At 48.8% G+C, this 26651-nt stretch overlaps 1 protein-coding gene across 1 annotated transcript in view; it reads left to right on the top strand.

The window, feature by feature from the left end:
* The first annotated feature begins 3591 nt into the window (after positions 1–3591).
* LOC123748731 (uncharacterized) overlaps positions 3592–26651 on the top strand; it is a 122465-nt gene continuing 99405 nt past the window's right edge. The window contains exons 1-2 of the mRNA XM_069308826.1: positions 3592–3897; positions 17959–18132. Of these exons, the coding sequence (XP_069164927.1) occupies positions 3605–3897; positions 17959–18132 (467 nt within the window). The 5' untranslated portion in view covers positions 3592–3604. The remainder of the gene's footprint in view (positions 3898–17958; positions 18133–26651) is intronic.

Genomic DNA, 26651 nt, shown 5'->3' with positions numbered 1-26651 from the left:
GCTATCGCTGTATCTATCGATGATTTCTGTGTTGTTTACTAGGATTTCTCTGGCGATGGTTTGGTTGTGGGAAGAGATTATATGTTCCTTAATGGAGCCCTGTTGCTTATGCATCGTTAAACGCCTAGAAAGAGATGTTGTTGTCTTGCCTATATACTGGGTTTTTTGGAGCTTACAGTCCCCAAGAGGGCATTTGAAGGCATAGACGACGTTAGTCTCTTTTAAAGCGTTCTGTTTTGTGTCTGGAGAGTTTCTCATGAGTAGGCTGGCCGTTTTTCTGGTTTTATAGTAAATCGTCAGTTGTATCCTCTGATTTTTGTCTGTAGGGATAACGTTTCTATTAACAATATCTTTCAGGACCCTTTCCTCCGTTTTGTGAGCTGTGGAAAAGAAGTTCCTGTAAAATAGTCTAATAGGGGGTATAGGTGTTGTGTTAGTTGTCTCTTCAGAGGTTGCATGGCTTTTCACTTTCCTTCTTATGATGTCTTCGACGAAACCATTGGAGAAGCCGTTATTGACTAGGACCTGCCTTACCCTACAGAGTTCTTCTCTGAAGAACTCTGTAGGGTAAGGCAGGTCCTAGTCAATAACGGCTTCTCCAATGGTTTCGTCGAAGACATCATAAGAAGGAAAGTGAAAAGCCATGCAACCTCTGAAGAGACAACTAACACAACACCTATACCCCCTATTAGACTATTTTACAGGAACTTCTTTTCCACAGCTCACAAAACGGAGGAAAGGGTCCTGAAAGATATTGTTAATAGAAACGTTATCCCTACAGACAAAAATCAGAGGATACAACTGACGATTTACTATAAAACCAGAAAAACGGCCAGCCTACTCATGAGAAACTCTCCAGACACAAAACAGAACGCTTTAAAAGAGACTAACGTCGTCTATGCCTTCAAATGCCCTCTTGGGGACTGTAAGCTCCAAAAAACCCAGTATATAGGCAAGACAACAACATCTCTTTCTAGGCGTTTAACGATGCATAAGCAACAGGGCTCCATTAAGGAACATATAATCTCTTCCCACAACCAAACCATCGCCAGAGAAATCCTAGTAAACAACACAGAAATCATCGATAGATACAGTGATAGCAGGCGGCTTGACGTTTGCGAGGCACTACACATCAAGAAGTCAACACCAGCAATCAACAGCCAATTATTGCACAACTATATTCTACCCACCTCAAGACTCCGCTCCAATATAGAAGCATCAAGAAATATGGACCAATAGGCTTTCTACAAACACTTCTATTCAATATCCATTGTTTCGTGTTCTGTCTTGTGTTGATGAAATTAATACCCTATTAATACTCTTGTTCTGTCTTGTGTTGATGAAATTAATACCCTATTAATACCACATCTTGTTCTGTCTTGTGTTAATGCCACATCACCCCTTCCACCTCACTCAAATGTAGATATAAAAACGGAGATGCGTAAGTTCTATTCAGTTGAGTATTTGTGAACTAAAGTCTTTGAAAATGTAATAAGTTTTACGAAACGCGCTCGTGTCGCGTCTGACTAGAAATAAAAATTAATTTTGGAGAATTGATTTTTGATTTACCTCCAACAGTGAAACGAAATGTACGAAAGATTGAGAAAATTCGTGTTAGAATTATTAATCTTACTTTTTCGGTCATATTTAATAATATATGTCTACAGGAAAGACTGCTACCAAAATATACTAATATATATATATATATATATATATATATATATATATATATATATATATATATATATATATATATATATATATATATATATATATATATTCCCCCCTCGCCCGTCTCCTCGGCCTCCCAACCATTCCCCATTCCACCATCCCCTCTTCCTTCCCATCATGTCTCACTCCCTTGGACCTTTGTCCTCCCCACCATTCTCCATTCCCCCCTCCCCTCGTCCCCACTATCCCAAACTCCCCCGTCCCCTCGTCATCCCCACCACTACCCCCTCCCTTGTCCCCTCGTCCTCCCCACCATCTCTCACTTCCGTCCCCTCGTCATCCCCACCATTCCCCACTCCCTCGTCCAATGCCTTCCCAAATGGTCTGATGTTCCCATCAGAAAATTGGGAACATCAAGTGATCTGATGTTCCCATCACTGAAATATAAGAAAAACAGTTAAAAAATTAAATGAAAATATGAAAAAATAACAAAATAAACTATACTCACAAAATGATCGGTACGGTAAACAACACAGCTCAATTCCAACATAATTCACACAAAATAAATAAATCAAAATGAAATCAAAATGAAATTAAATCAAAATATATGAAAATTCAATTTATCAATGCAATCAGAAACATTGAAATGGAATTGTAACATATTTAGTATAGCATGTGTGTGTTACTCCTACATGCAACAGATGGCGCTGTTTTTCAAGAAAAACATAGTTTTACCTGTCACAGGTGTGGCATCTATACTTGTACTTACGAAATGAACGGTATGGTAAACAACACAGCTCAATTCCAACACAATGTCACACAAAATAATTAAACAAAAAAATCGAAATCTATGAAAATAAAATTTATCTTTGCAATCGGAAACATTGAAATGGAATTCGTGACATATTTAGTATAGTATGCATGTTGCAATTATGTGCAACAGATGGCACTGTTTTTCAAAAACGCATGTTTTTACCTGTCACAGGGGTGGCATCTATATAGTAAGTATATAAAAAGATGCTCCTATTCGAATGCAACCTTGTGTCAAAATTTCAAAGCAATCGGTGAAGAACTTTCGGAGATTATGGCGTGTATTGCTCTTACGTCCAACAGATGGCGCTGTTTAAAAAAAAAAACATGTTTTTTCCTGTCACAGGTGAGGCATGTATATAGTAGAAATATAAAAAGACGTGTCTATTCGAATGCAACGTTGTGTCAAAATTTCAAAGCAATCGGTAAAGAAGTTTCGAAGATTTCCCTCACATGAAAAAACACATGAAATACATATACCTACTACATAGATGCCACACCTGTGACAGGTAAAAACATGTTTCTTTTTTTAAACAGCGCCATCTGTTGCACGTAATAGCAACCCATGTTATACTAAATATGATACGATTCCATTTCAGTGTTTCTGATTGCATTGATAAATTGAATTTTCATAGATTACGACTTATTTTCATTTTGATTTAATTATTTTGTGTGACATTGCATTGAAATTGAGCTGTGTTGTTTACCGTAACGTTCATTTCGTGAGTATAGTTTATTTTTTATTTTTTTTTTTTTAACTGTTTTTATTTCGTCTTTTTTTTTTTTTACTGTTTTCCTTATATTTCAGTGATGGGAACATGAGATCATTTGATGTTCCCAATTCTGTGATGGGAACATCAGATCATTTGGGAATGCATCGGACGAGGGAGTAGGAAATGGTGGGGAGGACGAGGGGACGGGAGTGGGGGATAGTGTGGAGGACGACGAGACAGGGAAGGGGGGGGGGGTAATGGTGGGGGAGGACTGGGAGACAGGGGAAGGTTGTTGTGGCAATATATATTATTTTTCTCTTAAATTATTAGTTTGGACCATTGCAGAGTTGGTTGTGCCGCTACAATACCAGCACGTTGCTCCTCCCTCCTTACCGTTCATCACGCACGAGATGAAGTCGATGACCATCCCTAGAGCTGAGACTTGGGACGACCTCCAGGAGGCACACCCAACCCCAGGAGACCCGAGTCTGTCCTCAGCCTCACCACGCACTCCAAGTCTGGCACACTCGCATAACGAACACAACATTACCAGCCTTACGGGTTTACACAATTACAGTACAGAGCTAGAGCTCCGAAGGACTCTGCAAGAGCTGTTGGCTGTCCTGTCAACACCCACCTACCACTGCAGGAAGCTTATCATAATGGGAGGTCTTTACTGCGACCGTAAACCTGATGGAGAGAAGTAAGTCATAATAATTATTGAATATTTACACAATTTCGTGTAATATTTTTATGGTTTTGCTATAACATAATATTATTATTTGTCGACTCATTTGTTTATATGGCTAAAGAGTATTGTGAATTAATAATTTGTGTGGGAGACTTTTCCTCTCACACTTGGGTAATTTTAAATTTTGCCCCGAGGGGCGAGTTTATTGGGCAGCGCCACTCATCTTGTGAGTGAACATACCGCCATAGCAGAATGTACAACACTCCCCAATAGGAAGAAAACCCGCTGGGTTGTTCATCCTGTCACTTGTACCCAGACACAGCTGGGACTTGCTTAACTGTCTCAAGTGAACAGCTCCTCAAACAAGAAGATTAACATTTATCAACCCTTAAAAGCTTACGTTATCTTGCGGGTGCAAAATGGGGAAATCTTTTAAGAACAGTATCAACATTTGACAAAAAGTGTTTTCCTAACTCAAACAATGTGGGGTTTATTATTCTACAGTTATTCCTAATGTCTCTCAGGTGTTCACATTCACGTAGATAGTGGTCAAGGCGGTGTCCATCACTCTCACCACAGATTCTGCAACTTCGCTGATCAACTGTTGTTTCCATTCCAAATCTCCATGGATATTTGTATCCAAGACGGATTCTCGCTATTACTGATTCTCTCCCGCGGCCACCTCCTCTTCGGCCATACTGATTGGGATTGCCAGCTGCAACCATATTGTACCATCGTACAGATTCACTGGTTTGTGCTTCTATCCTCCTTTCCTCAGTTACCTTGTCACGGTGATGTTGCCTGATAATACCTCTAATTTGTAGTTGAGTCTTGGGTATGAAGTATTCAATATGGTCTCCTTCAGCGCCTTCAGCAGCCAGCACATCTGCTCGTTCATTCCCACATATTCCAACATGGGAGGGGATCCACAGAAACTTGATGACTCTTCCCTGATTGGTAAGTACTCTCACAGCTCTCTTAATTTCAGCGACTATTGCAAGATTTTCTGCCTGATTTTTACTTAGCCTTTGCAGTGCTGCTTTTGAATCGGTGCAAATCACTGCACCATTAGTGTTCCGTTCAAGAAACCTTAACGCCATAACAATGGCAGTTAGCTCTGCTGGCGTTGAAGAGGCATAGTTCTCAATACGTGCTTTTTCTTCATTTCTGAAAAAATGAAGAAAAGGAAGGTATTATCCTTGATAATACCTTTGCGTTGGAAGGTATTATCCTTGATTACCGTGTATGCTGCACCAGCCCTGCCATTGATAGGATTAGATGACCCGTCAGTGTAGATTTGATCTAATTCATCTCCGGCTTCTTTATAAATGTCCTCGAGATACTTGTGCCTCATTTCTTGTGGTATCATGTTGGATTTTTTCATTGCCATTTCACTGATGATGATCTTGCACGTGTCATCCTCCCAGGGAGGTAACCTCTCTACAGGCAGGAGCTCACGGGCTTGCTCAAGCAGGTGAAGCTCTTCAAGGTAGCAGACTGATCTGTGATGCCATTTTTTGCTTCTCCTGTTTCCCCCTGAAAGTAGCACAGAGCTCAGTTTTTTCTTGGCAATATCATTGTAATGGGGATCTCTGGCTATCCTAATTGCAAGCTTAGCATTCAGCTCCTGAATTCTGCTTTTAATCATGGGAAGGGACAACTCCTCTCGTAGATTAGACGTTTTGGCAGTTCTTGGGACTCCAAGAATGATTGTCATGGCTTCATTTTGAATGCTTTCAAGCCTTTTCATATCGCTTTGGGAGTAGGTGCACAGTACTGGTGCGGCATAGTCTATGACGGAGCGCACATAGGCTGTGTACATCATTTTGAGCACGGCAATAGAGGCTCCATGTCCATTCCAGGTCATAGCTTTCAGTGCCCTGAGTCGACTTTTGCATGTTCCTATGAGTTGATTGAGCTCCTCATTCTTTCCCTTGTCAGAGCCGACAGTGACGCCAAGGTACCGATAGTGGTCAACCCATTCAAGTGTTACACCATTAATTTGCAGTTCTTCATTTGCTCTCCGCTTGTGATGGGAGTATGCCTTCATCTTGTTTGTGGAGAGAGTGAAACCGAGCTCAATACATTTCCTTCCGAGGAGTTCCATGGACTGTTCAATTTTTCCCAAGGTGGGAGCTTGTATTAGGACATCATCTGCATATCCCACTTGTTGTGTTCCTTCCGGGAAATCAATATTTGCAATGGCGTTCATAAGTACATTGAATAGTGTAGGGCTTAAGACTCCGCCTTGGGGGGTCCCGAGTTCCATATTCATTGTTCTGGAGACTGCTCCATTGAAGCAAACCTTGGCTTTCCTTCCTGTGAGGTAGTCTTCAACCCATTTCATGAGTCTCCCCTTGACACCCCATGCATGCAAGCTCGTCCAGGATCGCAATCCCCTGTGCTTTGTCGAAGGCTCCTTTGATGTCAACAAATACAGAGTACCTAGCCGTGTCATTAGCCAAGTAATTAACTATACAATTTGCTGTGCTCCGTCCTTTAACAAATCCATTGACCCCCTCCCCTAACCTGCCTATTTTGTGCAACAGTCGGTTTAGGATGATCCTTTCAAGCATCTTGCAAGTGCATGACACGAGGCTGATAGGTCTGTAATTACCAGGGTCATTAGGCTTCGGTATGGGAATAATTATTGCGTGTTTCCATTGTGTGGGCAACACTCCACTTAGGAATGACTTGTTAAACAGGTGGAGTAGTGGATTCCCAGACACTTCACACAGTGCATTGAGTATGTCGTAGGTGACGCCATCTTCACCAGGTGCTGTACTTTTACCCTTTTTCATAGCGCCCCTTACTTCTTGGGCTGTGATTGGTTCCCCATATTCGTCATCACTAGACAGTGCTCTTGTTATCCTAATTCTTCTGTCATCATGTCGCAGGAGCTGTTCCCTGCTGATTTCTGCAGGGAGGGAGGAGGAGGATGCTGCATCACTCCACTTGTGAATTAGTTCCTCAGCCTTACCCTGGGGGTCTTTGTGAGACGCAGGCCGGGCTCTGCCCCCCTTAGCTATCTGAATTTTTGCCCACACTTGTCTTGCAGATGTTTCCCGTCCAATAGAGCTAGTGAACTCAAGCCATTGTCTTTCCCGCTCTTTAATCTTCTCTTCCCTGGCTACTTGACACACAGTTTTAAACAACTCTTGGTTACTTTCAGTGGGATGTCTCCGGTACTCTCTACTCATGTCTCGCACATTTGCGTTAAGCATCTTTATGTAATCATTCTCATACCATTTTATTTTCTTCCTCTGAGGGTTACTTCGCCCAGGCGTACGGCGCGGAACTCTTAGACAGCTCTCAATGTGGTGGTTAAGGTCATCAACAAATGTGTTAATGTCTTCTGGGATTTGGTATTCCGTGAACCAGTCACTCATCCTGTTTATGAAGTGCGGCCTCATATCTGGTCCGAGTGATAACCTTTTTCTTTTATTTGTCTCTTTCCTTCTCTTGCTCATGTCGACGGTGGTAATCAGTGCCCAGTGGTCACTACATAAACTGTGCACAATGTGTGTACTGGCATTGGGTAATGTCTCGGTGTTGTGTAACGCCGCCGCCACTACTGTGGTCTCCACACCTCTCACCCACACCCCAGGACTACTGCCCAGACACGGTGATCCATGGGGAAGGATGCACCATGGGGAAGGATGCACCATGGGGAAGGATGCACCATGGGGAAGGATGCACCATGGAGAAGGATGCACCATGGAGAAGGATGCACCATGGGGAAGGATGAACCATGGAGAAGGATGAACCATGGGGAAGGATGCACCATGGGGAAGGATGAACCATGGGGAAGGATGAACCATGGGGAAGGATGAACCATGGGGAAGGATGCACCATGGGGAAGGATGAACCATGGGGAAGGATGAACCATGGGGAAGGATGCACCATGGAGAAGGATGCACCATGAAGAAGGATGAACCATGGGGAAGGATGAACCATGGGGAAGGATGAACCATGGGGAAGGATGAACCATGGGGAAGGATGAACCATGGGGAAGGAGGCACTATGGGGAAGGATGAACCATGGGGAAGGATGAACCATGGGGAAGGATGAACCATGGGGAAGGATGCACCATGGGGAAGGATGAACCATGGGGGGAGGATGAACCATGGGGAAGGATGAACCATAGGGAAGGATGAACCATGGGGAAGGATGAACCATGGGGGGAGGATGAACCATGGGGAAGGATGAACCATGGGGAAGGATGAACCATGGGGAAGGATGAACCATGGGGGGAAGATGAACCATGGGGAAGAATAAACCATGGGGAAGGATGAACCATGGGGAAGGTTGAACCATGGGGAAGGATGAACCATGGGGAAGGATGAACCATGGGGAAGGATGAACCATGGGGGGAAGGATGAACCATAGGGGGAAGATGAACCATGGGGAAGGATGAACCATGGGGGGAAGGATGAACCATGGGGAAGGATGAACCATGGGAAAGGATGAACCATGGGAAAGGATGAACCATGGGCAAGGATGAACCATGGGGAAGGATGAACCATGGGGGGAAGATGAACCATGGCGAAGGATGAACCATGGGGAAGGATGAACCATGGGGAAGGATGAACCATGGGGAAGGATGAACCATGGGGAAGGATGAACCATGGGGGAAAGGATGAACCATGGGGGGAAGATGAACCATTGGGGGAGGATGAACCATGGGGGGAAGATGAACCATGGGGAAGGATGAACCATGGGGAAGGATGAACCATGGGGGGAAGATGAACCATGGGGAAGGATGAACCATGGGGGGAAGGATGAACCATTGGGAAGGATGAACCATGGGGGGAGGATGAACCATGGGGAAGGATGAACCATGGGGAAGGATGAACCATGGGGAAGGATGAACCATGGGGAAGGATGAACCATGGGGGGAGGATGAACCATGGGGAAGGATGAACTATGGGGAAGGATGAACCATGGGGAAGGATAAACCATGGGGGAAGGATGCACCATGGGGAAGGATGCACCATGGAGAAGGATGCACCATGGAGAAGGATGCACCATGGGGAAGGATGAACCATGGGGAAGGATGAACCATGGGGAAGGATGAACCATGGGGGGAGGATGAACCATAGGGAAGGATGAACCATGGGGAAGGATGCACCATGGAGAAGGATTAACCATGGAGAAGGATGCACCATGGAGAAGGATGAACCATGGAGAAGGATGAACCATGGGGAGAGGATGAACCATGGGGAAGGATGAACCATGGGGAAGGATGAACCATGGAGAAGGATGCACCATGGAGAAGGATGAACCATGGAGAAGGATGCACCATGGAGAAGGATGAACCATGGAGAAGGATGAACCATGGAGAAGGATGAACCATGGAGAAGGATGCACCATGGAGAAGGATGCACCATGGGGAAGGATGCACCATGGGGAAGGATGAACCATGGGGAAGGATGAACCATGGGGAAGGATGAACCATTAGGAAGCATGCACCATGAGGAAGGATGCACCATGGAGAAGGATGAACCATGGGGAAGGATGAACCATGGGGAAGGATGAACCATGGGGGAGGATGAACAATGGGGAAGGATGAACCATGGGGGGAGGATGAACCATGGGGAAGGATGTACCATGGGGAAGGATGAACCATGGGGAAGGATAAACCATGGGGAAGGATGCACCATGGGGAAGGATGCACCATGGAGAAGGATGCACCATGGAGAAGGATGCACCATGGGGAAGGATGAACCATGGGGAAGGATGAACCATGGGGAAGGATGAACCATGGGGGGAGGATGAACCATGGGGAAGGATGAACCATGGGGAAGGATGCACCATGGAGAAGGATGAACCGTGGAGAAGGATGCACCATGGAGAAGGATGAACCATGGAGAAGGATGAACCATGGGGAGAGGATGAACCATGGGGAAGGATGAACCATGGGGAAGGATGAACCATAGAGAAGGATGAACCATGGAGAAGGATGCACCATGGAGAAGGATAAACCATGGACAAGGATGAACCATGGAGAAGGATGCACCATGGGGAAGGATGCATCATGGAGAAGGATGAACCATGGGGAAGGATGAACCATGGAGAAGGATGCACCATGGAGAAGGATGAACCATGGAGAAGGATGCACCATGGAGAAGGATGCACCATGGGGAAGGATGAACCATGGGGAAGGATGAACCATGGGGAAGGATGAACCATGGGGAAGGATGAACCATGGGGAAGGATGCACCATGGGGAAGGATGCACCATGGAGAAGGATGCACCATGGAGAAGGATGAACCATGGGGAAGGATGAACCATGGGGAAGGATGAACCATGGGGAAGGATGAACCATGGGGAAGGATGAACCATGGAGAAGGATGCACCATGGAGAAGGATGAACCATGGAGAAGGATGCACCATGGAGAAGGATGCACCATGGGGAAGGATGAACCATGGGGAAGGATGAACCATGGGGAAGGATGAACCATGGGGAAGGATGAACCATGGGGAAGGATGCACCATGGGGAAGGATGCACCATGGAGAAGGATGCACCATGGGGAAGGATGAACCATGGGGAAGGATGAACCATGGGGAAGGATGAACCATGGGGAAGGATGAACCATGGGGAAGGATGAACCATGGAGAAGGATGCACCATGGAGAAGGATGAACCATGGAGAAGGATGCACCATGGAGAAGGATGCACCATGGGGAAGGATGAACCATGGGGAAGGATGAACCATGGGGAAGGATGAACCATGGGGAAGGATGCACCATGGGGAAGGATGCACCATGGAGAAGGATGCACCATGGAGAAGGATGAACCATGGGGAAGGATGAACCATGGAGAAGGATGCACCATGGAGAAGGATGAACCATGGGGGGAGGATGAACCATGGGGAAGGATGAACCATGGGGAAGGATGAACCATGGGGAAGGATGAACCATGGAGAAGGATGCACCATGGAGAAGGATGAACCATGGAGAAGGATGCATCATGGAGAAGGATGAACCATGGGGAAGGATGAACCATGGGGGGAGGATGAACCATGGGGAAGGATGAACCATGGGGAAGGATGCACCATGGGGAAGGATGCACCATGGAGAAGGATGCACCATGGAGAAGGATGAACCATGGGGAAGGATGAACCATGGGGGAGGATGAACCATAGGGAAGGATGAACCATGGGGAAGGATGCACCATGGGGAAGGATGAACCATGGGGAAGGATGAACCATGGGGAAGGATGAACCATGGAGAAGGATGAACCATGGGGAAGGATGAACCATGGGGAAGGATGAACCATGGAGAAGGATGCACCATGGAGAAGGATGAACCATGGAGAAGGATGCACCATAGGGAAGGATGCACCATGGAGAAGGATGCACCATGGAGAAGGATGAACCATGGGGAAGGATGAACCATGGGAAAGGATGAACCATGGGGAAGGATGAACAATGGGGAAGGATGAACCATGGGGAAGGATGAACCATGGAGAAGGATGCACCATGGAGAAGGATGCACCATGGAGAAGGATGCACCATGGGGAAGGATGCACCATGGAGAAGGATGCACCATGGAGAAGGATGAACCATGGGGAAGGATAAACCATGGGGAAGGATGAACCATGGGGAAGGATGAACCATGGGGAAGGATGAACCATGGGGAAGGATGAACCACGGAGAAGGATGCACCATGGAGAAGGATGCACCATGGAGAAGGATGCACCATGGGGAAGGATGCACCATGGAGAAGGATGCACCATGGGGAAGGATGCACCATGGAGAAGGATGAACCATGGAGAAGGATGCACCATGGGGAAGGATGCACCATGGAGAAGGATGCACCATGGAGAAGGATGAACCATGGGGAAGGATGAACCATGGGGGGAGGATGAACCATGGGGAAGGATGAACCATGGGGAAGGATGCACCATGGGGAAGGATGAACCATGGGGAAGGATGAACCATGGGGAAGGATGAACCATGGGGAAGGATGAACCATGGGGAAGGATGAACCATGGGGAAGGATGAACCATGGGGATGGATGAACCATGGGGAAGGATGAACCATGGGGAAGGATGAACCATGGGGAAGGATGCACCATGGGGAAGGATGAACCATGGGGAAGGATGAACCATGGGGAAGGATGAACCATGGGGAAGGATGAACCATGGGGAAGGATGAACCATGGGGAAGGATGAACCATGGGGAAGGATGCACCATGGGATAGGATGAACCATGGGGAAGGATGAACCATGGGGAAGGATGCACCATGGGGGGAAAATGAACCATGGGGAAGGATGAACCATGGGGAAGGATGAACCATGGGGAAGGATGAACCATGGGGAAGGATGAACCATGGGGAAGATGAACCATGGAGAAGGATGAAACATGGGGAAGGATGAACCATGGGGGGAGGATGAACCATGGGGGGAAGATGAACCATAGGGGGAGGATGAACCATGGGGGGAGGATGAACCATGGGGAAGGATGAACCATGGGGAAGGATGAACCATGGGGAAGGATGAACCATGGGGAAGGATGAACCATGGGGAAGGATGCACCATGGGGAAGGATGAACCATGGGGAAGGATGAACCATGGGGAAGGATGCACCATGGGGGGAGGATGAACCATGGGGAAGGATGAACCATGGGGAAGGACGAACCATGGGGAAGGATGAACCATGGGGAAGGATGAACCATGGGGAAGGATGCACCATGGGGGGAGGATGAACCATGGGGAAGGATGAACCATGGTGAAGGACGAACCATGGGGAAGGATGAACCATGGGGAAGGATGAACCATGGGGAAGATGAACCATGGATGAGGATGAACCATGGGGAAGGATGAACCATGGAGGGAAGATGAACCATGGGGGGAAGATGAACCATGGGGGGAGGATGAACCATGGGGGGAGGATGAACCATGGGGGGAAGATGAACCATGGGGGGAGGATGAACCATGGGGGGAGGATGAACCATGGGGGGAAGATGAACCATGGGGGGAGGATGAACCATGGGGGAGGATGAACCATGGTGAAGGATGAACCATGGGGGGAAGATGAACCACGGGGGGAGGATGAACCATGGGGGGAGGATGAACCATGGGGGGAGGATGAACCATGGGGGAGGATGAACCATGGGGGGAGGATGAACCATGGGGGGAGGATGAACCATGGGGGGAAGATGAACCATGGGGGGAGGATGAACCATGGGAGGAAGATGAACCATAGGGGGAGGATGAACCATGGGGGGAGGATGAACCATCGGGGAAAGATGAACCATGGGGGGAGGATGAACCATGGGGGGAAGATGAACCATGGGGGGAGGATGAACCATGGGGGGAGGATGAACCATGGGGGGAAGATGAACCATGGGGGGAAGATGAACCATGGGGGGAGGATGAACCATGGAGGGAAGATGAACCATGGGGGGAGGATGAACCTTGGGGGGAGGATGAACCATGGGGGGAGGATGAACCATGGGGGGAGGATGAACCATGGGGGGAAGATGAACCATGGAGGGAAGATGAACCATGGGGGGAAGATTAACCATGGGGGGAAGATGAACCATGGGGGGAGGATGAACCATGGGGAAGGATGAACCATGGGGGAAGGATGAACCATGGGGGGAGGATGAACCATGGGGGGAAGATGAACCATGAGGGGAGGATGAACCATGGGGGGAGGATGAACCATGGGGAAGGATGAACCATGGGGGAAGGATGAACCATGGGGGGAGGATGAACCATGGGGGGAAGATGAACCATGAGGGGAGGATGAACCATGGGGGGAGGATGAACCATGGGGGGAAGATGAACCATGGGGGGGAGGATGAACCATGGGGGGAAGATGAACCATGGGGGGAAGATGAACCATGGGGGGAGGATGCACCATGGGGGGAAGATGAACCATGGGGGGAAGATGAACCATGGGGGGAGGATGAACCATGGGGGGAGGATGAACCATGGGGGGAAGATGAACCATGGGGGGAAGATGAACCATGGGGCGAAGATGAACCATGGGGAAGGATGAACCATGGGGGGAAGATGAACCATGGGGGGGAGATGAACCATGGTAGGAGGATGAACCATACGGGGAGGATGAACCATGGGGGGAGGATGAACCATGGGGGGAAGATGAACCATGGGGGGGAGGATGAACCATGGGGGAAGATGAACCATGGGGGGAAGATGAACCATGGGGGGAGGATGCACCATGGGGGGAAGATGAACCATGGGGGAAGATGAACCATGGGGGGAGGATGAACCATGGGGGGAGGATGAACCATGGGGGGAAGATGAACCATGGGGGGAAGATGAACCATGGGGGGAGGATGAACCATGGGGGGAGGATGAACCATGGGGGGAGGATGAACCATGGGGGGAGGATGAACCATGGGGGGAGGATGAACCATGGGGGGAGAATGAACCATGGGGGGAGGATGAACCATGGGGGGAAGATGAACCATGGGGGGAGGATGAACCATGGGGGGAGGATGAACCATGGGGGGAAGATGAACCATGGGGGGAAGATGAACCATGGGGGGAGGATGAACCATGGGGAAGGATGAACCATGGGGGGAAAATGAACCATGGGGGGAGGATGAACCATGGGGGGAGGATGAACCATGGGGGAGGATGAACCATGGGGGGAAGATGAACCATGGGGGGAGGATGAACCATGGGGGAGGATGAACCATGGGGGGAAGATGAACCATGGGGGGAGGATGAACCATGGGGGAGGATGAACCATGGGGGGAGGATGAACCATGGGGGGAAGATGAACCATGGGGGGAGGATGAACCATGGGGGGAAGATGAACCATGGGGGGAAGATGAACCATGGGGGGAGGATGAACCATGGGGGGAAGATGAACCATGGGGGGAGGATGAACCATGGGGGGAAGATGAACCATGGGGGGAGGATGAACCATGGGGGGAAGATGAACCATGGGGGAAGATGAACCATGGGGGGAGGATGAACCATGGGGGGAAGCTAGATGAACCATGGGGGGAGGATGAACCATGGGGGGAAGATGAACCATGGGGGGAGGATGAACCATGGGGGGAGGATGAACCATGAGGGGAGGATGAAAAATGGGAGGAGGATGAACCATGCGGGGAAGATGAACCATGGGGGAGGATGAACCATGGGGGGAGGATGAACCATGGGGGGAGGATGAATCATGGGGGGAAGATGAACCATGGGGGGAAGATGAACCATGGGGGGAGGATGAACCATGGGGGGAGGATGAACCATGGGGGGAGGATGAAAAATGGGGGGGAAGATGAACCATGGGGGGAGGATGAACCATGGGGGGAGGATGAACCATGGGGGAAGATGAACCATGGGGGGAGGATGAACCATGGGGGGAAGATGAACCATGGGGGGAGGATGAACCATGGGGGGAGGATGAACCATGGGGGGAGGATGAAAAATGGGGGGGAAGATGAACCATGGGGGAGGATGAACCATGGGGGGAGGATGAACCATGGGGGGAAGATGAACCATGGGGGGAGGATGAACCATGGGGGGAGGATGAACCATGGGGGGAAGATGAACCATGGGGGGAGGATGAACCATGGGGGGAGGATGAACCATGGGGGGAAGATGAACCATGGGGGGAGGATGAACTATGGGGGGAGGATGAACCATGGGGGGAGGATGAACCATGGGGGAGGATGAACCATGGGGGGAGGATGAACCATGGGGGGAGGATGAACCATGGGGGGAGGATGAACCATGGGGGGAAGATGAACCATGGGGGGAGGATGAACCATGGGGGGAGGATGAACCATGGGAGAAGATGAACCATGGGGGGAGGATGAACCATGGGGGGAAGATGAACCATGGGGGGAGGATGAACCATGGGGGGAGGATGAACCATGGGGGGAAGATGAACCATGGGGGGAGGATGAACCATGGGAGAAGATGAACCATGGGGGGAGGATGAACCATGGGGGGAAGATGAACCATGGGGGGAGGATGAACCATGGGGGGAGGATGAACCATGGGGGGAAGATGAACCATGGGGGGAGGATGAACCATGGGGGGAGGATGAACCATGGGGGGAGGATGAACCATGGGGGGAAGATGAACCATGGGGGGAGGATGAACCATGGGGGAAGATGAACCATGTGGGGAGGATGAACCATGGGGGGAAGATGAACCATGGGGGGAAGATGAACCATGGGGGGAGGATGAACCATGGGGAAGGATGAACCATGGGGGGAAGATGCACCATGGGGAAGGATGAACCATGGGGGGAAGCTAGATGAACCATGGGGGGAGGATGAACCATGGGGGGAAGATGAACCATGGGGGGAGGATGAACCATGGGGGGAGGATGAACCATGAGGGGAGGATGAAAAATGGGGGGAGGATGAACCATGCGGGGAAGATGAACCATGGGGGAGGATGAACCATGGGGGGAGGATGAACCATGGGGGGAGGATGAATCATGGGGGGAAGATGAACCATGGGGGGAAGATGAACCATGGGGGGAGGATGAACCATGGGGGGAGGATGAACCATGGGGGGAGGATGAAAAATGGGGGGGAAGATGAACCATGGGGGGAGGATGAACCATGGGGGGAGGATGAACCATGGGGGAAGATGAACCATGGGGGGAGGATGAACCATGGGGGGAAGATGAACCATGGGGGGAGGATGAACCATGGGGGGAGGATGAACCATGGGGGGAGGATGAAAAATGGGGGGGAAGATGAACCATGGGGGGAGGATGAACCATGGGGGGAGGATGAACCATGGGGGAAGATGAACCATGGGGGGAGGATGAACCATGGGGGGAGGATGAACCATGGGGGGAAGATGAACCATGGGGGGAGGATGAACCATGGGGGGAGGATGAACCATGGGGGGAAGATGAACCATGGGGGGAGGATGAACTATGGGGGGAGGATGAACCATGGGGGGAGGATGAACCATGGGGGAGGATGAACCATGGGGGGAGGATGAACCATGGGGGGAGGATGAACCATGGGGGGAGGATGAACCATGGGGGGAGGATGAACCAAGGGGGGAAGATGAACCATGGGGGGAGGATGAACCATGGGGAAGGATGAACCATGGGGGGAAGATGCACCATGGGGAAGGATGAACCATGGGGGCAGGATGAACCATGGGGGGAAGATGAACCATGGGGGGAGGATGAACCATGGGGGGAAGATGAACCATGGGGGGAGGATGAACCATGGGGGGAAGATGAACCATGGGGGGAGGATGAACCATGGGGGGAAGATGAACCATGGGGGGAGGATGAACCATGGGGGGAGGATGAACCATGGGAGAAGATGAACCATGGGGGGAGGATGAACCATGGGGGGAAGATGAACCATGGGGGGAGGATGAACCATGGGGGGAGGATGAACCATGGGGGGAAGATGAACCATGGGGGGAGAATGAACCATGGGAGAAGATGAACCATGGGGGGAGGATGAACCATGGGGGGAAGATGAACCATGGGGGGAGGATGAACCATGGGGGGAGGATGAACCATGGGGGGAAGATGAACCATGGGGGGAGGATGAACCATGGGGGGAGGATGAACCATGGGGGGAGGATGAACCATGGGGGGAAGATGAACCATGGGGGGAGGATGAACCATGGGGGAAGATGAACCATGGGGGGAGGATGAACCATGGGGGGAAGATGAACCATGGGGGGAAGATGAACCATGGGGGGAGGATGAACTATGAGGGGAGGATGAACCATGGGGGGAAGATGCACCATGGGGAAGGATGAACCATGGGGGGGGGGGAATAATTAACAAGGACCATGGGGTCACGCCAGAGTTAAGTTGACTCACACACCAGGAAGTGTTGGTGGCCGCTCGACCACACCTCCAACACCACACTTTAGTTCAGTTCAAATTCCAGTGTCAAAAATCCTCAAGAAGAGTGGTGGATGGAAGGTACCTCTGACCAGCAGTCGGCTTCTTGTCCCGGTGGAGGCCACTGGAGGCATAGTGGCCCTCAGGTAAGTATGTACTCTATGGCAGGAATACTTTATAGTTACATTGTAGTCCCAAAACTTTCTCTCGCGCCTTTGAAACATATTGAAATATTGTGCAGGTATGTGTGTCATGACCCGGGGCTGGCTCCGCCTGACGAGTACTGCTTGGTCTACTCCGTGGGCGTCGGCCATGACCTGTCATTTGACCTGCAGATGGACAGATTTGGCTGTGAGGTGTTTGCCTTTGACAGTGATTTCTACCATAGACACTACCCAACCTTCATCGGCTCCAGGTTAGAGTACAGCGCTCTGTAATCCTTGGAGCGGGGCAGCAACATAATGTTATATGTGCCTATAATATTGTTATATTGTGCCAGTAAACAGGAATGTGAGCCAACATCTATGTTTTGAGGACCACGATTCGAAAATGCAGTCATATATATGAAGTTACAAAAAACTTGAGATCAGTTACAAAGATTTATTAAACATGTAATGTGAATTGAGTGACTTCCAGTATTGAATGACCTTGAGTGAGGCAGTTCAGTGTGCTTGTGTGTGTGGCAGTTCATTGTGCTTGTGTGTGTGGCAGTTCATTGTGCTTGTGTGTGTGGCAGTTCATTGTGCTTGTGTGTATGGCAGTTCATTGTGCTTGTGTGTGTGGCAGTTCAGTGTGCTTGTGTGTGAGGCAGTTAAGTGTGCTTGTGTGTGTGTGGCAATTCATTGTATTTGTGTGTGTGTGGCAATTCATTGTATTTGTGTGTGTGGCAGTTCATTGTGCTTGTGTGTGTGGCAGTTCATTGTGCTTGTGTGTGTGACAGTTCATTGTGCTAGTGTGTGTGACAGTTCATTGTGCTTGTGTGTGTGGCAGTTCATTGTGCTTGTGTGTGTGACAGTTCATTGTGCTTGTGTGTGTGGCAGTTCATTGTGCTTGTGTGTGTGTCATTTCAGTGTGCTTGTCTGTGTGGCAGTTCAGTGTGCTTGTGTGTGTGGCAGTTCATTGTGCTTGTGTGTGGGGCAGTTCAGAGTGATTGTGTGTGTGGGGCAGATCAGAGTGCTTGAGTGTGTGTGGCAGTTCAGTGTGCTTGTGTGTGTGTGGCAGTTCATTGTGCTTGTGTGTGTGGCAGTTCATTGTGCTTGTGTGCGTGGCAGTTCATTGTGCTTGTGTGTGTGGCAGTTCAGTGTGCTTGTGTGTGTGGCAGTTCAGAGTGCTTGTGTGTGTGGCAGTTAAGTGTGCTTGTGTGTGTGGCAGTTCAGTGTGCTTGTGTGTGTGGGGCAGTTCAGAGTGCTTGTATGTGTGGGGCAGTTCAGTGTGCTTGTGTGTGTGTGGCAGTTCATTGTGCTTGTGTGTGTGGCAGTTCATTGTGCTTGTGCGTGTGACAGTTCAGTGTGCTTGTGTGTGTGGGGCAGTTCAGAGTGCTTGTATGTGTGGGGCAGTTCAGTGTGCTTGTGTGTGTGTGGCAGTTCATTGTGCTTGTGTGTGTGGCAGTTCATTGTGCTTGTGCGTGTGACAGTTCATTGTGCTTGTGTGTGTGACAGTTCATTGTGCTTGTGTGTGTGGCAGTTCATTGTGCTTGTGTGTGGGGCAGTTCAGAGTGCTTGTGTGTGTGGCAGTTCATTGTGCTTGTACGTGTGGGAGTTCATTGTGCTTGTGTGTGTGTGGCAGTTCATTGTGCTTGTGTGTGTGGCAGTTCATTGTGCTTGTGTGTGTGGCACTTCATTGTGCTTGTGTGTGCGGTACTTCATTGTGCTTGTGTGTGTGGTACTTCATTGTGCTTGTGTGTGTGGCAGTTCATTGTGCTTGTGTGTGTGGCAGTTCATTGTGCTTGTGTGTGTGGCACTTCATTGTGCTTGTGTGTGAGGCAGTTCAGTGTGCTTGTGTGTGTGAGTGGCAGTTAATTGTGCATGTGTGTGCGGCAGTTCATTGTGATTGTGTGTGTGGCAGTTCATTGTGCTTGTGTGTGTGGCAGTTTATTGTGTTTGTGTGTGCGGCAGTTCATTGAGCTTGTGTGTGTGGCAGTTCATTGTGCTTCTGTGTGTGGCAGTTCATTGAGCTTGTGTGTGTGGCAGTTCATTGTGCTTGTGTGTGTGTGGCAGTTCATTGTATTTGTGTGTGTGGCAGTTCATTGTCCTTGTGTGTGTGGCAGTTCATTGTGCTTGTGTGTGTGACAGTTCAATGTGCTTGTGTGTGTGAAAGTTCAGTGTGCTTGTGTGTGTGGGGCAGTTCATTGTGCTTGTGTGTGTGGCAGTTCATTGTGCTTGTCTGTGTTGTAGTTCATTGTGATTGTGTGTGTAGCAGTTCATTGTGCTTGTGTGTGTGTGTGCGGCAGTTCAGTGTGCTTGTATGTGTGGCAGTTCATTGTGCTTGTCTGTGTTGTAGTTCATTGTGCTTGTGTGTGTGGCAGTTCATTGTGCTTGTGTGTGTGGCAGTTCCGTGTGCTTGTGTGTGTGGCAATTCATTGTGCTTGTGTGTGTGGCAGTTCCGTGTGCTTGTGAGTGTGGCAGTTCATTGTGCTTGTGTGTGAGGCAGTTCAGTGTGCTTGTGTGTGTGAGTAGCAGTTAATTTTGCTTGTGTGTGTGGCAGTTCATTGTGCTTGTGAATGTGGCAGTTCATTGTGCTTGTGTGTGTTGTAGTTCATTGTGATTGTGTGTGTGGCAGTTCATTGTGCTTGTGTGTGTGGCAGTTCATTGTGCTTGTGTGAGTTGTATTTCAGTGTGTTTGTGTGTGTGGGGCAGTTCATTGTGCTTGGCTGTGTATGTGGCAGTTCATTGTGCTTGTGTGTGTGGCAGTTCATTGTGCTTGTGTGTGTGTGGCAGTTCATTGTGCTTGTGTGTGTGGGGCAGTTCATTGTGCTTGTGTGTGCGTGGCAGTTCATTGTGCTTTTGTGTGCGGCAGTTCAGTGTGCATGTGTGTGTGGGGCAGTTCAGAGTGCTTGTGTGTGTGGCAGTTCATTGTGCTTGTATGTGTGGGAGTTCAATGTGCTTGTGTGTGTGTGGCAGTTCATTGTGCTTGTGTGTGTTGAAGTTCATTGTGCTTGTGTGTGCGGCAGTTCAGTGTGCTTGTGTGTGTGGGACAGTTCAGAGTGCTTGTGTGTGTGGCACTTCATTGTGCTTGTATGTGTGGCAGTTCATTGTGCTTGTGTGTGTGTGGCAGTTCATTGTGCTTGTGTGTGTGGCAGTTCATTGTGCTTGTGTATGTGGCAGTTCATTGTGTTTGTGTGTGTTGTAGTTCATTGTGCTTGTGTGTGTGGCAGTTCATTGTACTTGTGTGAGTTGTATTTCAGTGTGCTTGTGTGTGTGGGGCACTTCATTGTATTTGTGTGTGTGAGCAGTTCATTATACTTGTGTGTGTGAGCAGTTCATTGTGCTTGTGTGTGTGGCAGTTCATTGTGCTTGTGTGTGAGGCAGTTCAGTGTGCTTGTGTGTGTGAGTGGCAGTTAATTGTGCTTGTGTGTGTGGCAGTTCATTGTGCTTGTGTGTGTGGCAGTTCATTGTGTGTGGCAGTTCATTGTGTGTGGCAGTTCATTGTGATTGTGTGTGTGGCAGTTCATTGTGCTTGTGTGTGTGGCAGTTCATTGTGCTTGTGTGTGTGGCAGTTCATTGTGATTGTGTGTGTGGGGCAGTTCATTGTGCTTGTGTGTGTGTGGCAGTTCAGTGTGCTTGTGTGTGCGGCAGTTCAGTGTGCTTGTGTGTGTGGGACAGTTCAGAGTGCTTGTGTGTGTGGCACTTCATTGTGCTTGTATGTGTGGCCGTTCATTGTGCTTGTGTGTGTGTGGCAGTTCATTGTGCTTGTGTGTGTGGCAGGTCATTGTGCTTGTGTGTGTGGCAGTTCATTGTGCTTGTGAACGTGGCAGTTCATTGTGCTTGTGTGTGTGTGGCACTTCATTGTGCTTGTCTGTTTTGAAGTTCATTGTGCTTGTGTGTGTGGCAGTTCATTGTGCTCGTGTGTATGGCAGTTCATTGTGCTTTTCTGTGTTGTAGTTCATTGTGCTTGTGTGTGTAGCAGTTCATTGTGCTTGTGTGTGTGGCAGTTCATTGTGCTTGTCTAAGTTGTAGTTCATTGTGTTTGTGTGTGTGGCAGTTCATTGTGCTTGTGTGTGTGGCAGTTCATTGTGCTTGTGTGTGTGGCAGTTCAATGTGCTTGTGTGTGGGGCAGTTCATTGTGCTTGTGTGTGGGGCAGTTCATTGAGCTTGTGTGTGTGGTAGTTCGGTGTGCTTGTGAGTGGCAGTTCATTGTGCTTCTGTGTGTGGCAGTTCATTGTGCTTGTGTGTGTGGCAGTTCATTGTGCTTGTGTGTGAGGCAGTTCAGTGTGCTTGTGTGTGTGAGTGGCAGGTAATTGTGCTTGTGTGTGTGGCAGTTCATTGTGTTTGTGTGTGTGGCAGTTCATTATGCTTGTATGTGTGGCAGTTCATTTTGCTCGTGTGTGCGGCAGTTCATTGAGCATGTGTGTGTGGCAGTTCATTGTATTTGTGTGTGTGGCAGTTCATTGTGCTTGTGTGTGTGGCAGTTCATTGTGCTTGTGTGTGTGTGGCAGTTCATTGTGCTTGTGTGTGTGGCAGTTCATTGTGCTTGTCTGTGTTGTAGTTCATTGTGCTTGTGTGTGTCGCAGTTCATTGTGCTCGTGTGTGTGGCAGTTCATTGTGCTTGTCTGTGTTGTAGTTCATTGTGCTTGTGTGTGAGGCAGTTCGGAGTGCTTGTGTGTGTGAGTGGCAGTTAATTGTGCTTGTGTGTCTGGCAGTTCATTGTGCTTGTGTGTGTGGCAGTTCATTGTGCTTGTCTGTGTTGTAGTTCATTGTGCTTGTGTGTGTGGCAGTTCATTGTGCTTGTGTGTGTGGCAGTTCATTGTGCTTGTGTGTGTGGCAGTTCATTGTCCTTGTGTGTGTGGCAGTTCATTGTGCTTGTCTGTGTTGTAGATCATTGTGCTTATGTGTGTGGCAGTTCATTGTATTTGTGTGTGTGGCAGTTCATTGTGCTTGTGTGTGAGGCAGTTCATTGTGCTTGTGTGTGTGGCAGTTCATTGTGCTTGTGTGTGTGGCAGTTCAATGTGCTTGTGTGTGTGGCAGTTCATTGTGCTTGTGTGTGTGGCAGTTCAGTGTGTTTGTGTGTTTGGCAGTTCATTGTGCTTGTGTGTGGGGCAGTTCATTGAGCTTGTGTGTGTGGCAGTTCGGTGTGCTTGTGTGTGTGGAAGTTCATTGTGCTTGTGTGTGTGGCAGTTGACTGTGCTTGTGTGTGTGGCAGTTCATTGTGCTTGTCTGTGTTGTAGTTCATTGTGCTTGTGTGTGTGGCAATTCGTTGTGGTTGTGTGTGTGGCAGTTCATTGTGCTTGTGTGTGTGGCAGTTCATTGTCCTTGTGTGTGTGGCAGTTCATTGTGCTTGTCTGTGTTGTAGTTCATTGTGCTTGTGTGTGTGGCAGTTCATTGTATTTGTGTGTGTGGCAGTTCATTGTGCTTGTGTGTGGGGCAGTTCACTGTGCTTGTGTGTGTGGCAGTTCATTGTGCCTGTGTGTGTTGCAGTTCAATGTGCTTGTGTGTGTGGCAGTTCATTGTGCTTGTGTGTGTGGCAGTTCAGTGTGCTTCTGTGTGTGGCAGTTCATTGTGCTTGTGTGTGGGGAAGTTCATTGAGCTTGTGTGTGTGGCAGTTCGGTGTGCTTGTGTGTGTGGCAGTTCATTGTGCTTGTGTGTGTGGCAGTTCATTGTGCTTGTGTGTGTGGCAGTTCATTGTGCTTGTGTGTGTGGCAGTTCATTGTGCTTGTGTGTGAGGCAGTTCAGTGTGCTTGTGTGTGTGAGTGACAGTTAATTGTGCTTGTTTGTGTGGCAGTTCATTGTGTTTGTGTGTGTGGCAGTTCATTGTGCTTGTGTGTGTGGTAGTTCATTGTGCTTGTGTGTGCGGCAGTTCATTGAGCTTGTGTGTGTGGCAGTTCATTGTATTTGTGTGTGTGGCAGTTCATTGTGCTTGTGTGTGGGGCAGTTCATTGTGCTTGTGTGTGTGGCAGTTCATTGTGCTTGTGTGTGTGTGGCAGTTCAATGTGCTTGTGTGTGTGGCAGTTCAGTGTGCTTGTGTGTGTGGCAGTTCAGTGTGCTTGTGTGTGTGGGGCAGTTCATTGTGCTTGTGTGTGTGTGCGGCAGTTCAGTGTGCTAGTGTGTTGCAGTTCACTGTGCTTGTCTGTGTTGTAGTTCATTGTGCTTGTGAGTGTAGCAGTTCATTGTGCTTGTGTGTGTGTGCGGCAGTTCAGTGTGCTTGTGTGTGTGGCAGTTCATTGTGCTTGTCTGTGTTGTAGTTCATTGTGCTTGTGTGTGTGGCAGTTCATTGTGCTTGTCTGTGTTGTAGTTCATTGTGCTTGTGTGTGTGGCAGTTCATTGTGCTTGTCTGTGTTGTAGTTCATTGTGCTTGTGTGTGTGGCAGTTCATTGTGCTTGTGTGTGTGGCAGTTCATTGTGCTTGTGTGTGTGGCAGTTCAATGTGCTTGTGTGTGTGGCAATTCATTGTGCTTGTGTGTTTGGCAGTTCAGTGTGCTTGTGTGTGTGGCAGTTCATTGTGCTTGTGTGTGTGGCAGTTCAGTGTGCTTGTGTGTGTGGCAGTTCATTGTGCTTGTGTGTGAGGCAGTTCAGTGTGCTTGTGTGTGTGAGTGGCAGTTAATTGTGCTTGTGTTTGTGGCAGTTCATTGTCCTTGTGTATGTGGCAGTTCATTGTGCTTGTGTGAGTTGTATTTCAGTGTGCTTGTGTGTGTGGGGCAGTTCATTGTGCTTGGGTGTGTATGTAGCAGTTCATTGTGCTTGTCTGTGTTGTATTTCATTATACTTGTGTGTGTGAGGCAGTTCATTGTGCTTGTGTGTGTATGGCAGATCAGTGTGCTTGTGCGTGTGGGGCAGTTCATTGTGCTTGTGTGTGTGTGGCAGTTCATTGTACTTGTGTGTGCGGCAGTTCAGTGTGCTTGTGTGTGTGGGGCAGTTCAGAGTGCTTGTGTGTGTGGCAGTTTATTGTGATAGTATGTGTGGGAGTTCATTGTGCTTGTGTGTGTGTGGCAGTTCATTGTGCTTGTATGTGTGGCAGTTCATTGTGCTTGTGTGTGTGTGGCAGTTCATTGTGCTTGTGTGTGTGGCAGTTCATTGTGCTTGTGTGTGTGGCAGTTCATTGTGCTTGTGTATGTGGCAGTTCATTGTGCTTGTGTGTGTTGTAGTTCATTGTGCTTGTGTGTGTGGCAGTTCATTGTACTTGTGTGAGTTGCATTTCAGTGTGCTTGTGTGTGTGAGCAGTTCATTGTACTTGTGTGTGTGGGGCAGTTCATTGTGCTTGTGTGTGTGGCAGTTCATTGTGATTGTGTGTGTGGCAGTTCATTGTGCTTGTGTGTGTGGCAGTTCATTGTGCTTGTGTGTGTGGCAGTTCATTGTGCTTGTGTGTGTGGCAGTTCATTGAGATTGTGTGTGTGGCAGTTCATTGTATTTGTGTGTGTGGCAGTTCATTGTGCTTGTGTGTGTAGCAGTTCATTGTGCTTCGGTGTGTGGCAGTTCATTGTGATTGTGTGTGTGGGCCATTTCATTGTGCTTGTGTGTGTGGCAGTTCATTGTGCTTGTGTGTGTGGCAGTTCATTGTGCTTGTGTGTGTGGGGAAGTTCATTGTGCTTGTGTATGTGGCAGTTCAATGTGCTTGTGTGTGTGGCAGTTCATTGTGCTTGTCTGTGTTGTAGTTCATTTTGCTTGTGTGTGTGGCAGTTCATTGTGCTCGTGTGTGTGGCAGTTCATTGTGCTTGTCTGTGTTGTAGTTCATTGTGCTTGTGTGTGTGGCAGTTCATTGTGCTTGTGTGTGAGGCAGTTCAATGTGCTTGTGTGTGTGAGTGGCAGTTAATTGTGCTTGTGTGTGTGGCAGTTCATTGTGCTTGTGTGTGTGGCAGTTCATTGTGCTTGTCTGTGTTGTAGTTCATTTTGCTTGTGTTTGCGGCAGTTCATTGAGCTTGTGTGTGTGGCAGTTCATTGTATTTGTGTGTGTGGCAGTTCATTGTGCTTGTGTGTGGGGCAGTTCATTACGCTTGTGTGTGTGGCAGTTCATTGTGCTTCTGTGTGTGGCAGTTCATTGTGCTTGTGTGAGTGGCAGTTCATTGTGCTTGTGTGTGAGGCAGTTCAGTGTGCTTGTGTGTGTGAGTGGCAGGTAATTGTGCTTGTGTGTGTGGCATTTCATTGTGCTTGTGTGTGCTGCAGTTCATTGTGCTTGTGTGTGTGGCAGTTCATTGTGCTCGTGTGTGTGGCAGTTCATTGTGCTTGTCTGTGTTGTAGTTCATTGTGCTTGTGTGTGAGGCAGTTCATTGTGCTTGTGTGTGAGGCATTTCAGTGTGCTTGTGTGTGTGAGTGGCAGTTAATTGTGCTTGTGTGTGTGGCAGTTCATTGTGCTTGTGTGTGTGGCAGTTCATTGTGCTTGTCTGTGTTGTAGTTCATTGTGCTTGTGTGTGTGGCAGTTCATTGTGCTTGTGTGTGTGGCAGTTCATTGTGCTTGTGTTAGTTGTATTTCAATGTGCTTGTGTGTGTGGGGCAGTTCATTGTGCTTGCGTGTGTATGTGGCAGTTGATTGTGCTTGTGTGTGTGGCAGTTCATTGTGCTTGTGTGTGTGTGGCAGTTCATTGTGCTTGTGTGTGTGTGGCAGTTCATAGTGCTTGTGGGTGTGTGGCAGTTCATTGTGCTTGTGTGTGTGGCAGTTCATTGTGCTTGTGTGTGTGTGGCAGTTCATTGTGCTTGTGTGTGTGTGGCAGTTCATTGTGCGTGTATGTGTAGGAGTTTAATGTGCTTGTGTGTGTGTGGCAGTTCATTGTGCTTGTGTGTGTGTGGGG

Source organism: Procambarus clarkii, chromosome 63 (assembly GCF_040958095.1).
Source record: "Procambarus clarkii isolate CNS0578487 chromosome 63, FALCON_Pclarkii_2.0, whole genome shotgun sequence".
Taxonomy (NCBI): domain Eukaryota; kingdom Metazoa; phylum Arthropoda; class Malacostraca; order Decapoda; family Cambaridae; genus Procambarus; species Procambarus clarkii.
This window is presented reverse-complemented; position numbering and strand designations above follow the sequence as displayed.